Source organism: Mustela erminea, chromosome 2, assembly GCF_009829155.1.
Source record: "Mustela erminea isolate mMusErm1 chromosome 2, mMusErm1.Pri, whole genome shotgun sequence".
Classification (NCBI taxonomy): domain Eukaryota; kingdom Metazoa; phylum Chordata; class Mammalia; order Carnivora; family Mustelidae; genus Mustela; species Mustela erminea.
This window is the reverse complement of record NC_045615.1, coordinates 37,322,751-37,334,794: the sequence shown is the minus strand read 5'-3', so window position 1 is coordinate 37,334,794 and position 12,044 is coordinate 37,322,751. Positions and strand designations below refer to the sequence as shown.

The following is a 12,044-nucleotide window of genomic DNA, read 5'->3' as shown; positions in this document are numbered from 1 at the left end:
ATAAAGAAGACAGAAATCTCAGAATAAAGGAATAGTTACTACCAGGAAATCTTATTACAAGATAGATTTATTTCATTCAGTGGGTCTCTCTTCTTCTTTTCTCTATCATAACGTCCCTTTTATCCCCGTTTTGCCACCAGCTAATGTTTGGTAATAGCTGCGATAGAGAGCTCAGTCAGTTAAGTGTCTGTCTTCGGCTCATGTCGTGATCCCAGAGTCCTGGGATGGAGTCCCGCATCAGAATCCTTGCTCAGCCGGGAGCTTGCTTCTCTCTCTACCTGCCCTGCCTGCCACTCCCCCTGCTTGCATGCTCTCTCTGACAATAAATAAATAAAATCTTTAAAAGAAGAGCTGTGTTAGATAACCTTAAGCACTTGAAAGGATTTTAGTTATCTCCTAACCACTTAATACAATTTATATTTCTCTACAGAATCACTGACATTCAGCCTCTGCTGTAAGATTTTTAATTATAACTAGCACTGATATTTGCAAGATAGTCCTTACATAATGTGTCAAAATTGTACCCTACTGCCTAGTACAAAGTAAGGGTTTAGTAAATCATTAATAGTTATTATTTATTATAGGGAAGGGCTAATTATGAAGAAACTTTCCCTTCTGTTTAGCTGAAATCTGCTTCTCTATAATTTTAGTTCATGGTTCTAGATTTCTTCTAGAAATCTAGAAATGAATATTCATGTTCCATTTTCATATAACTGTGCTTCAGATAAAGAGACCTTAAGCCTTTTCTAGGTTAAACATGTCTACTTTCCTGAACACCTTACATCTTGGTTTTCTGCTCTTAGTACTACAGTTACTCATCATTTCTCCTAAGTTAGGATGTCTGGAACTGGTTGCTACCACTTACACAAGGTCCTGCAGTACCCTACAGTGCAGATTATAGGAGAACTTTGTTTTTCTTGCCCTGGACATTATATGTCTGATAACCCATGATTATATGACAGTTGTAAGGTATTCTGTATTGGATCATATGGAGCTTTTAGTCAGCTCCATTTTAGAGGTAAGACTTCATACCTCCTCCCATTCCTGTGAATTATTCTTCTAGGCTGATATCCCTTATATTGTAATTGGGCAAGTGACATTTTGATAATATGCATGTAGTTGTTTATATTTATCCCTGTTAAATTTAAATTTTCTGGTTTTAGCCTAGTCTTCTCACCTGTCAAATTACTTAAAACACCTGATTTTGTCAGTAAATAAATTGGACATCTTTTTTTTTTTTTTTTTTTTTTTAAAGATTTTATTTATTTATTTGTCAGAGAGAGAGCGAGAGCGAGCACAGGCAGACAGAGTGGAAGGCAGAGTCAGAGGGAGAAGCAGGCTCCCTGCGGAGCAAGGAGCCCGATGTGGGACTCGATCCCAGGACGCTGGGATCATGACCTGAGCCGAAGGCAGCTGCTTAACCAACTGAGCCACCCAGGCGTCCCATAAATTGGACATCTTTTATGGTTATAATATTATCCTGTGCATTTCATCATCTTAAAGCTGGTGTAATAATACTTCACAGGGTGGTTTTAAAAAAGTTTAAGTGGAATCAGTTATGCATTCATTCTTTTCTTGAATAATTACTGTGTGGTAAGTGTAAGATAAAGCATAGTTTGTCATTAACAGTATCAAAACCAAATAAAGTGTATGGCCCCTGCCTTCAGCTCACCTATATTCCAGTTTGTGATCAATAGTCCCTTTTTATTAAAAAAAAGGAGGCATAATTAATAATTCATGTGCTCATGTAAAATATTAACCATAGGGAATAAATTACATGCCGAATTAGTAATAAAGATAATAATTGCTATTGAACTTGGAGTATTGCCTTGTGAAATACTGTAGTCAGGAGCTCACACTGAGTACCAGTGTATAAGGACTTCACCTCTATAACTGAGCATTTCAAGCTGAAGTCTGGTGTTTTCTTAAAGTAGGTTCTGGGTTACGAAATAAGCTTTGTTAAATTAGCTGTTACAGTCTATTCATTTTTTGAATATATGCATTGGAAAAGCCCCACTCTTGATGTTGGAAGTTCTCACTGATTTACAGTCTACTTTATTTCCTTTTTTGGCATGTGTCCCATTTTATGCTTTCTTTTAATCTTTCTCTTCTAACATGCATCATGTAAATACTGGGCATACTTATTATGGATGGGTTACGATGTTAATTTTCCAATTATCAATCACGGGTATCACAAACCGTATGTTATCAGGAACTTTTCTTTTTATTAAAGAAATAGCCTATAGTAGCCACCAAAAAACTGTAGAACTGATCAATGAATTCAAATAAAAGGTTACAAAATCAATCTACAGAAATTTATTGCATTTCTAGACACTAATGAAGTAGCAGAAAGAGAAATTAAGGAAACAATCTCATTTACAATTGCACCAAAATAGTAGGATACCTAGGAATAAACCTAACCAGGGAGGTGAAAGACTTATACTCTAAAAAGCACTCATGAAAGAAATTCAAAATGACACAAAGAAATGGAAAGACATTCCATGCTCATGGATTAGAAGAACAAATACTGTTAAAACATCTATACTACCCAAAGCAATCTACACATCCAGTGCAATCCATATAGAAATACCAAAAACATTTTTCACAGAACTAGAACAAACAATCCTAAAATTTGTATGGAAACACAAAAGACCCTGAGTAGCCAAAGCAATCATGAAAAAGCAAAGCTGGAGGCATCACAATTCTTGACTTCAAGTTATATTACAAAACTGTGGTAATCAAAACAGTATGGTACTGGCACAAAAATAGACACCTAGGTCAATGGAACAGAATAGAAAACCCAGAAATAAACCCACAATTATATGTTAATTAATCTTTGACAAAGCAGGAAAGAATATCCAATGGGAAAAATACGGTTTCAACAAATGGTGTTGAAAAACTGGACAGTAACCTGCAAAAGAAAGAAACTGAGCTACTTTATTCTATACATGAAAATGAATTCAAAAGAAGGAAGGACCTAAATGTGAGACCTGAAACCATCAAAATCCTAAAAGAGAGCACAGACAGTAACTTCTCTGACATCAGAGACTTTTTTCTAGTCCCCGGAGGCAAGGGAAACAAAAGCAAAAATAAACTATTAGGACTATATCAATATAAAAAGCTTCTGCACAACAAAGGACGCAATTAATAAAACTAAAAGGCAATCTGTGGATTGGGAGAAGATATTTGCAAGTAACATATCTAAAAAAGGTTAGGGTCCAAAATATATAAAGAGCTTATAAAACTCAACACCTAAAAAATGAATAATCCAACTGAAAAATGGGTGGAAGACTAGAACAGACATTTTTCCAAAGAAAACTTACATATGGCAACAAACACATAAAAAGATGCTCAATATCACTAACTGTCAGGGAAATGCAAATCAACACTATAACGGCATGTCACCTTACACCTGTCAAGAATGGCTAAAATTAACAACACAAGAAACAACAGGTGTTAACAAGGATTTGGAGAAAGGGGAACCCTCATGCACTATTGGTGGGAATGCAAACTGGTGTATTCACTCTGGAAAACAGTATGGAGCTTCCTCAGAAAGTTAAAAATAGAAGTGCTTACTCTGCAGTCCAGTAATTGCGCTACTGGGTATTTACCCAAAGAATACAAAAACACCAATTCAGAGGGATACATACATCCCTATGTTTATAGTAGCATTATTTACAATAACCAAGATATCAAAGCAGCCCAAATGTCCATCACTTGACAGATGTGTAAAGAAGTAGAATATACACACACACACACACACATAATATATACAATGGAATATTATTCAGTCATCAAAAGAATAAAATCTTGCCATTTGCAATAACATGGATGGAGTTAGAGAATATAATGCTAAGTGAAACAAGAGAAAGACAAGTGCCATATGATTTCACACATGTGGAATTTAAAAAACAAATGAGGAAAGGGAAAAAGAAAGAGAGAAAGAGAGAGAGAGAGAAACCAAGAAACAGACTCTTTAACTATAGAGAAAGAACTGATGGTACCAGAGAGGAGGTGGGTTGAGATTGGGTGAAATAGGTGATAGGGATTTAGGAGGGCACTTGTCATATGGGTACCAGGTGACTATAAACACGGAAAAGAGAAAAAAGAACTTGAGAAGAGAAAAGAATGCCCAGAGGTTTCTTTGGAACATGTCTTTGAACTATAGCTGGATGAAAGTTTTGGACTCTTACTTAGTTTGGTCTTCCTAAGTGTTAATTGAAGTAACAGGTTCCCAGTATTTGTGAAACCTGTATTTAAATTTAACTCCGTACTTACTCAACAATTATTACGTGTCAGGCATTGTGTTGGTATCTTTCATGTATTTCATAATTAAATTATTTGTAATAATGAAGTGAAGTACCATTTTTATTTGGTCAAAGTAGAAAAAAAATAAAATTGCTTACAAAATCTTTAGGAGGATGTGCAGGGAAGATGTATTTGAGGTATATATTTAGGGATGGCTAGAGAAGATTATGTGAAATGTAGGATTGAGTTATGGTATAAAGAATCTTTGGGGGCGCCTAGGTGGCTCAGCAGGTTAAAGCCTCTGCCTTCGGCTCAGATCATGATCCCAGGGTTCTGCGATCGAGCCTCGCATCGGGCTCTCTGCTCAGTGGGGAGCCTGCTTCCTCCTCTCTCTCTGCCTGCCTCTCTGCCTGCTTGTGACCTCTGTCTGTCAAATAGATAAATAAAATCTTAAAAAAAAAAAAAAAGATTCTTTGGATAATCAACTTTTCCTTTGAAATCATAGTACTAATGGGGGGGATATATTGGGTTCAGGGAGAGAAGATAAACTTCTGACTATACCTCCTACAGTAGCTTTATTTTGTATTGGCTTAGTGCTTTAATTCGTTTGGCATATCCATAGAAAAAACAGCATTTTAAAATGTCATTTCTTTGAACAATAAAATATTAGAAATGAGATTTGTAAAATTTCTTGTTTCTAGATACCAAAGAGTAAATTCTTCTACCTTCTCCTGCAGAATCTCTCCAAAACACTTTGGTCTTTCTTCTCAGGTAGGGGGAATAGGGAGGAAATCGATACAGAGTGGTGGATAAGTGAAATAAATGATATTGGAGACCTGGAGTTCTATTTTGTATTCTTCCAAACTACCAAACCTATAATTTTACACGGTTTATTTTCTATGAAAAATGAATAAATTATTTTATTGCTTTCCTTGAGTTATGACCAAGCCTAATTAAAATACATGTAAAGCACATTGAGATCTATGGATAAACAGTATAGATATTATAAATAAATAAACATAATAATCCTAAATGTGGTTAATAATTACTGAGAATAGTCCATTTTTTCTCAGTTTCATAGTAATTAAAAATCAAACACAATAGATGGAAAAATATGAATGAATACAATGGCATTAAATTTAGCATGGAAAGGTCTTACATTAAGTAGTGTCCTGAACTAGTAACATAATCTCTGTCTTTTGGATCTTTGTTACTGATAGAAGTTATTAGATGTTCTTAACATAGGATAGAAGGTTGTTACATGGTCATTTTTCTAGCCATCTATTTATTGCTATTCATTAAATTGAGATGGGTAAGGAATGGAGCAAATAAAACTCCAATTGAGGCTACTTCAAGGTCGAGTATAAGTTCTTGTTTGTATAAAATCTGTAATGGGATTCTCTTAAATTTTTGGTTTATATTTTATTTCTCAAGTGGTGTTTGACATATTATAGCCTGGCATAATTGTGTTTCAAAAGTACAGGGTAGTAGGAATAGTAAAATTTCAGCATTACAGTCATGAGTTTTAAGATATGTAGGTTGTAGGCACAGAGCCAGATTGTGAGAGAAATCACACCAAGTCTTAGCACAGAAAAGCAGTAGTGCCTGAGGATGTGTGATTTTCTGACATCACCTATCAGGTTCTCCCATTTAGCTTCCTTCTTCAGAGAAGTGACACATTTTCTCAGAGAGAGGCAAGCAATGGCAAACCTTCACATGTAAGGTCAGACACTATCAGCATGGGGGTAATTTGACTTAAACTTGGAGAAGAGTTTTTGTCACATGGACATGTGAGACACGGGCTAGATGGATGAAAGTTATAGAACTTGATTATTTAGGTAATGGTTTGGTAACACATTAACTCTGCGTGTGTGTGTGTGTGTGTGTGTGTGTGCACGCCGCGCACGCACGCACACGCATGTGTGCATGTGGTAAAATATCCACATTTAAACTTATCATTTTAACCATTTTTAATTGTACATAGTTCAGTGGTATTAAGTACATTCACACTGTTACATGACCATTGCCACCACCCATCTCCAGGATTTTTTCATCCTTCCAAGCTGAAACTCCATACTCATTACACAGTAACTCTTTCTTACCCTCTTCCCCCAGCCCCTGGCAACCACCATCCTCCTTTTGGTCTATGAATTTAACTTCTAGTCTAGGTACTTCATATAATTGGAATTCTATGGTATTTGTCTTTTTCTGGATGGATTATTTCACTTAACATAGTGTCTTCTAGGTTAATTTTTTTAACTTGTTATAGAATTATATTTCTTTTAAAGACTAAGTAATATCCAATTGTAAGTATATACTACATTTTGTTTATACATTCATTTATAGATGGACACTTGACGTGGATAGCTTGTACCTTTTGATACCATGTACATATTTAAAAGAATATTTTTTAGAGCAGTTTAGATTTACAACAAAATTGCAGGAAAGGTACAGAGATTTCTCATATATCTCCTGCCCCCTCACATGCATAGCTTCCCCCATTATCAACATCACTCACAAGAATGGTTCATTTTTAAACTCAGTATGAACCTACATTGACATATCACATTTACCCAAAGTCCATAGTTTGCCTTAGGGTTCATTCTTGATGTTGTATGTTCAGTGGGTTTGGACGAATGTATAAAGACATCCATCGATCATCATAATACCATACTGAGTATTTTCTTTGTTCTAAAAATATTCTGTGCTCTACCTGTTCATCACCCATAGCAACCACAGATCTTTTTATTGCTTCCATAGTTTTGCCTTTTCCAGAATGTCATATAGTTGGAATCATACAGTATTCAGCCTTTTCACATTGGCTTCCTTCACTTAGTAATATGCATTTATGTTTCCTCCATGTTTTTACACAGTTTGATAGCTCATTTCTTTTTAGTGCTGAATAATACTCCATTGTCTTGCTGCACTACCATTTATTTATCTGTTCATCTCCTGAAATTCATCTTAGTTGCTTCTAAATTTTGGCAATTTTGAATAAAGCTCTTTAAACATCTGTGTAGTTTTTTTGTATAAACATAAGTTTTTATTTTTAAAAAGATTATGTGTGAGAGAGAGCAAGAGAGAGAGAGAACACAAGCTCAGGGGAGGTGGGAGGGAGAGGGGGAAGAGGTGAGAAGGAGACTCCCCGCTGAGCAGGGAGTCTGAGGCACAGGGCTTTTATCCCAGGACGCTGGGATCATAACCTGAGCCAAATGCAGATGCTTGCTTAACAACTGAGCCACCCAGGTGCTCCAACGTAAGTCTTCAACTCCTTTGAGTAAATATCAAGGAGTGTGATTGCTGGATTACATGATAGGTGTGTTTAGTTTCATAAGAAACCACCACACTGTCTTCTAAAGTGGCTGTACCATTTTACCTTCCTACCAGCAATGAGTGAATTTTCCATTGCTCCAAAACCTCCCCAGCATTTGATGTTGTCAGTGTTTTGAATTTTGACCATTCTAATAGGTATGGGGTGGTATCTCACTCTTGTTTTAGTTTGCATTTCCCTGATGACATATACATGGAGCATCTTTTCATATGCTTATTTTCCATTTGTATATCTTCTTTGGTGAGGTGTCTTTTAAGGTCTTTGGCCCATTCATCACGTTTTATGTTACTCTTGGGTTTTAGGAGTTCTTTATCAGATGTGTCTTTTGCAAATATTTATTCCTGATCTGTGGCTTGCCTTCTAATTTTCCTAATACTGTTTTTTGTTTGTTTGTTTGTTTGTTTGTTTGTTTGTTTTACAGAGGAGAAGTTCATTTTAATGAATTCTAGCTTAACAATTATTTCTTTCATGGATTGTTTTTGGTGTTGTATCTAAAAAGGTATTACCATATGCAAGGTTATCTAGGTTTTCTCTGTTATTTTGTAGGAGTTTTATGATTTTGCATTTTACATTTAGGTTTGTGACAGTTTTGAATTAATTTTTGTGAAGGGTATGAAGTCTGTGCCTAGACTTATCGATTTATTGCATGTGGATGTCCAGTTATTCCTGTGCCATTTGTTGGAGAGACTGTGTTTTCTGTATTATATTGCCCATGCTCCTTTGTCAAAGATAAGGGCCATTTACTTTTTTTTTTTTTAAAGATTTTACTTACTCATCTATTTGTCAATGAGAGAGTACATACAAGCAGGCAGAGAGGCAGGCAGAGGCAACGAGAGAAGCAGGCTCCTCACTGAGCAAGAAGCCTGATCGGACTCAATTCTAGGACCCCGGGATCATGACCCAAGCCAAAGGCAGCTGCTCAACCAACTGAGCCACCCAGGTGTCCCAAGCCATTTACTTTTAAATCATTCGTTTATGGTAGAAAAGCATTTGGGATTTTGATAAGAACTAGTTTACAAGATCAAACATGGTTTTGCTAATGTCCATTCTTGATCATTGAAGATTTTATTCATTCAGAAAAGGCAAGAGCCTGTGATGTGTACCATGCTAAAGGGCTACAAGTACAGTGGCACATCGAACGTGATGAACTAATTCCATGATTAAATGTAAAATTAGAACAGTAATAAGTATTATAGGGAAGTGATACACAATATCATGATAACTTTGAGGGCATTTCACCAGAGGTTTTTAGGGGTGGAGTAAGAATCAATCAGGAAATGGGGGGTGAAGGAATGTTCTAGGCAGAGGAAATACTGTGTAGAAAGACCTTTTTGCTCATTGAAAGAAACAAGAGTAGCCCAGGTGACCTGGAAGACATGAGCATGGCATAATTCTTAAAACCATCTACAAATTTTGCACATTGTAAAAGGAGTTTTAGTCTGTATGCTAGAGCAATGGGAAGCCATTGATTTTTTGTTTGTTTGTTTGTTTAAAGATTTTATTTATTTATTTGACAGAGAGAGAGATCACAAGTAGGCAGAATCAGGCAGAGAGAGAGGGGGAAGCAGGCTCCCCGACAAGCAGAGAGCCCGAAGCGGGGCTTGATCCCAGGACTCCGAGAACATGACCCGAGCCAAAGGCAGTGGCTCAATCCACTGAGCCACCCAGGTGCCCCCCACTGATATGTTTTAATTGAAGAGAGGGCTCAACAGGTTAGGTTGAAATGACCAGATTTTAGTTCTTAAAAGATCTTAGGAAGAGTATGTTGATTGGATAGGGTGGGTGAGGTTAAAATTGAATCCAGACAGTTCAATAAAGACACTTCTTCAATTCTTATGGCAAAAAGTAATGAATGGGATGATAGCAGAAATTAAGAGAAATTTAAGTTTGAGAAAAGGTAGAGGATTTAGTTAATGGGATATTGTGATGGATTGGGCTTTGAGAAAGGTGTTAAGGATAACTCGTAGATGTATAAATTATATAATAGGACCGTGATGGTCCTTCATTGAAGAAGTGTGTGAGATGAGGAAGTGGTAGAAGCCAAAACAGGTAATTCTTGAGAAATTTGGTTATGAGGTGGGTTAGTGTGAAGGCAGTTACACTGTAGCCATGGGAAAATGTAGGCTCTAAAGAAGGTTTCTGTTCTTTGTTTTGTTTTTGAGATGTGAGAGACCTGAACATATTTAGAAGCCAGTGCAGAGACCTGCTAGTTGTGAGGGAGAGGTTGAATATATGTGGGGAAGAAGGGATATGGATAATATAACAAGTCTATGAAAGGGGTATACTGGGGATGGGCAGGAGAGAAGGATCCAAAATAGTCATGGGCAGGGAGTGGTTGCCTTTAGATAATGAGAGGGGAAAAGAAAAGAGAATAGGATGGCTGTAGTTTTAAGTAGACAAGAAACACAAATTAGCAAGTACTGACAATTTCAAAGTCAATTATTAAAGTTGCTAGATTTTCCATTTCCATTTTCTACTATGTATTCCATTTATAGACAGATTTGCCTATGAGAAATTGACCAGTACTTCAGAGTTAAAATGTCCTTATTCTTTGTCAGCTGTAATGCTGTCTTTCAAATAACCTGCTAACCCAGATGAAATTAAGAGTTAATGGTAAAATAACATATCCTCATTAAATTTAAACTTTACCTCTAAAAGTTTGAATTTTTAAAAAATTGTGAGTGTGTTTATTTTGTTATTATTTGCAACGTGCTGTGTGTGTGCGTGTGTGTGTGTGTGTGTGTGTGTGTGTGAAAATCACATCTTCTAAATTTATATAAAGCTTGTTAAATGTGCATTTTGGAAATTTTTGATAGATACTTACTTCCTGTAGCACAGTAATGTTTGAGGGTGGGGAAGAGGTCACATCCATTCTCTTATCTTCAGACTGGTGAAAAATCATATTTTAGTTCAAAGCTATTCAAGTAAGTCCTTGCTCCGTTTTCCCACCCTGTCTTCAGTGATATTATTTGGAGTCAGCAATCAATGGATTCCATCCCTCTGAGACTTGCTTAACCTACAGCCGCTGATATAATCCAGGCAAGAGCTTGTTACTTTATCTGAATTGTCCATCGCTACCTTAATGAGTGAAATGGTTAAGTAGAGGAGGGGGCGAGTCTTAAGGAATGTGTGTACCATTTGAGCTGAATATTTCAGTGTATGTAGAGAGAGGGAGGGTGAGAGAGAAATCCACTTACATCACTAGAACTGCATTGAGTGTGAGCCTTGCAGGTTAAGAGACAGACTCCAGTGTCTTGCTTTCTGCAGGAAGCAGCAATGCCGTTTGTTTCCTAAAAGGAATTTTTTATTTAGAAAAGGAAGCTTTCTCTCTACCCAGGAAATGGCTTTCCTTGTGCGTTGCTATGCCAACTGCCTGCAGCCATGGTCCTCCAAAGTAAGCACAATAATGTAATTATATTGGTGTATTGCATTCAGACTCATGATTCTCGAGATTGTGTGTGTGCATGTGCTGTGTCTCTGTTAGTGACTCTCTTGCTAGCAGTCATGCTTGTGTTGAGTGTGAGGGACAGACATCATTAAATTAAATGTCCATCAGTGTCATGCTGCTAAGATTAATTGTGCAAACTTGGTTAGTGGAGTGGGACAGAGATCACTGGTCACCACTCTGTCAGCATCATTAGCAGCTAGGGAGGAGGTCCCGATTCACATGCTCTGCCCTGATTTTTTTTCTTTCTTTCTTTTCCTCTTTTTTCTTTTTTTTTTTTCTTGGTTGGAGGGATCCGTATGTGTGATTGCAGATGAAACAAGAGTATTAACAATGCTCGGCTGAATGCTACAGACTGGTTCTTACACTACCCTGACTAATATAATTCTGTATTAAGCCTTTTTGAGGGGAGTCTGTGTGCAGTCAGCCATTTTAGCTTTTTTTTTTCCTTCTTTTCTTTTGGCTCTTGCTCTTCAATCTCAGAAATGATCTTGTTCTCTCGGAAGGCTGAGAGCTGTATAAGGTTTCCTCAGTCTTATCCTAGCCTCAGATGGTTAGAGTTTCAGTGTTATAAAAATGGAGACGAACACCGTTGTTCGGATTCCTTTTCTGGTCTACAAGTGTGAGGGGTTTTTTAAGCTCACCAGTAGTGACACTTTAAGCTGCAGCTTGGTTTCCTCCTCCTTCTTCTTTTTTTTTTTCCTTTTTCTTTTTTCTTTTAATTTAATGCTGTAGAGGATGACTTGCCATCCATGAGAGATTGGTACATGATGTGTAAATTCAGTTCAGCATATGTTTCTTCATTATGAAACCACTAGCAATCCCAGCTAACCATGGAGTTATGGGCCAGCAGGAGAAACATTCAGTAAGTATCGCAAATGCTGCTTGTGCTTCAACAGCACGTCAGAGAGAATTGCTTTAAAATGGGAATTATTGCTGCTTCTGTTCAGGGAAAACAGGTTTTTTAGAGGGTGTAATAGTCTGCTTGGAGGAGGGGAGGGTAAGTTACGACTGGCTTGT

General features: G+C 36.9%; 1 protein-coding gene across 16 annotated transcripts in view; it reads left to right on the top strand.

Moving 5' to 3' along the window:
• The window catches only part of RAPGEF2 (Rap guanine nucleotide exchange factor 2), a 240,894-nt gene that overhangs the window by 140,907 nt on the left and 87,943 nt on the right, over positions 1-12,044 (top strand). For 2 of the 16 annotated variants that reach the window (XM_032332657.1, XM_032332656.1), the window contains exon 1: positions 11,020-11,889. The exons of 13 other annotated variants lie outside the window; for them this stretch is intronic. In XM_032332657.1, the coding sequence (XP_032188548.1) occupies positions 11,830-11,889 (60 nt within the window). In that variant the 5' untranslated portion in view covers positions 11,020-11,829. Of the gene's footprint in view, positions 1-11,019; positions 11,890-12,044 lie in introns of those variants that run through there. One more of the 16 variants, XM_032332658.1, reaches the window with a different exon arrangement.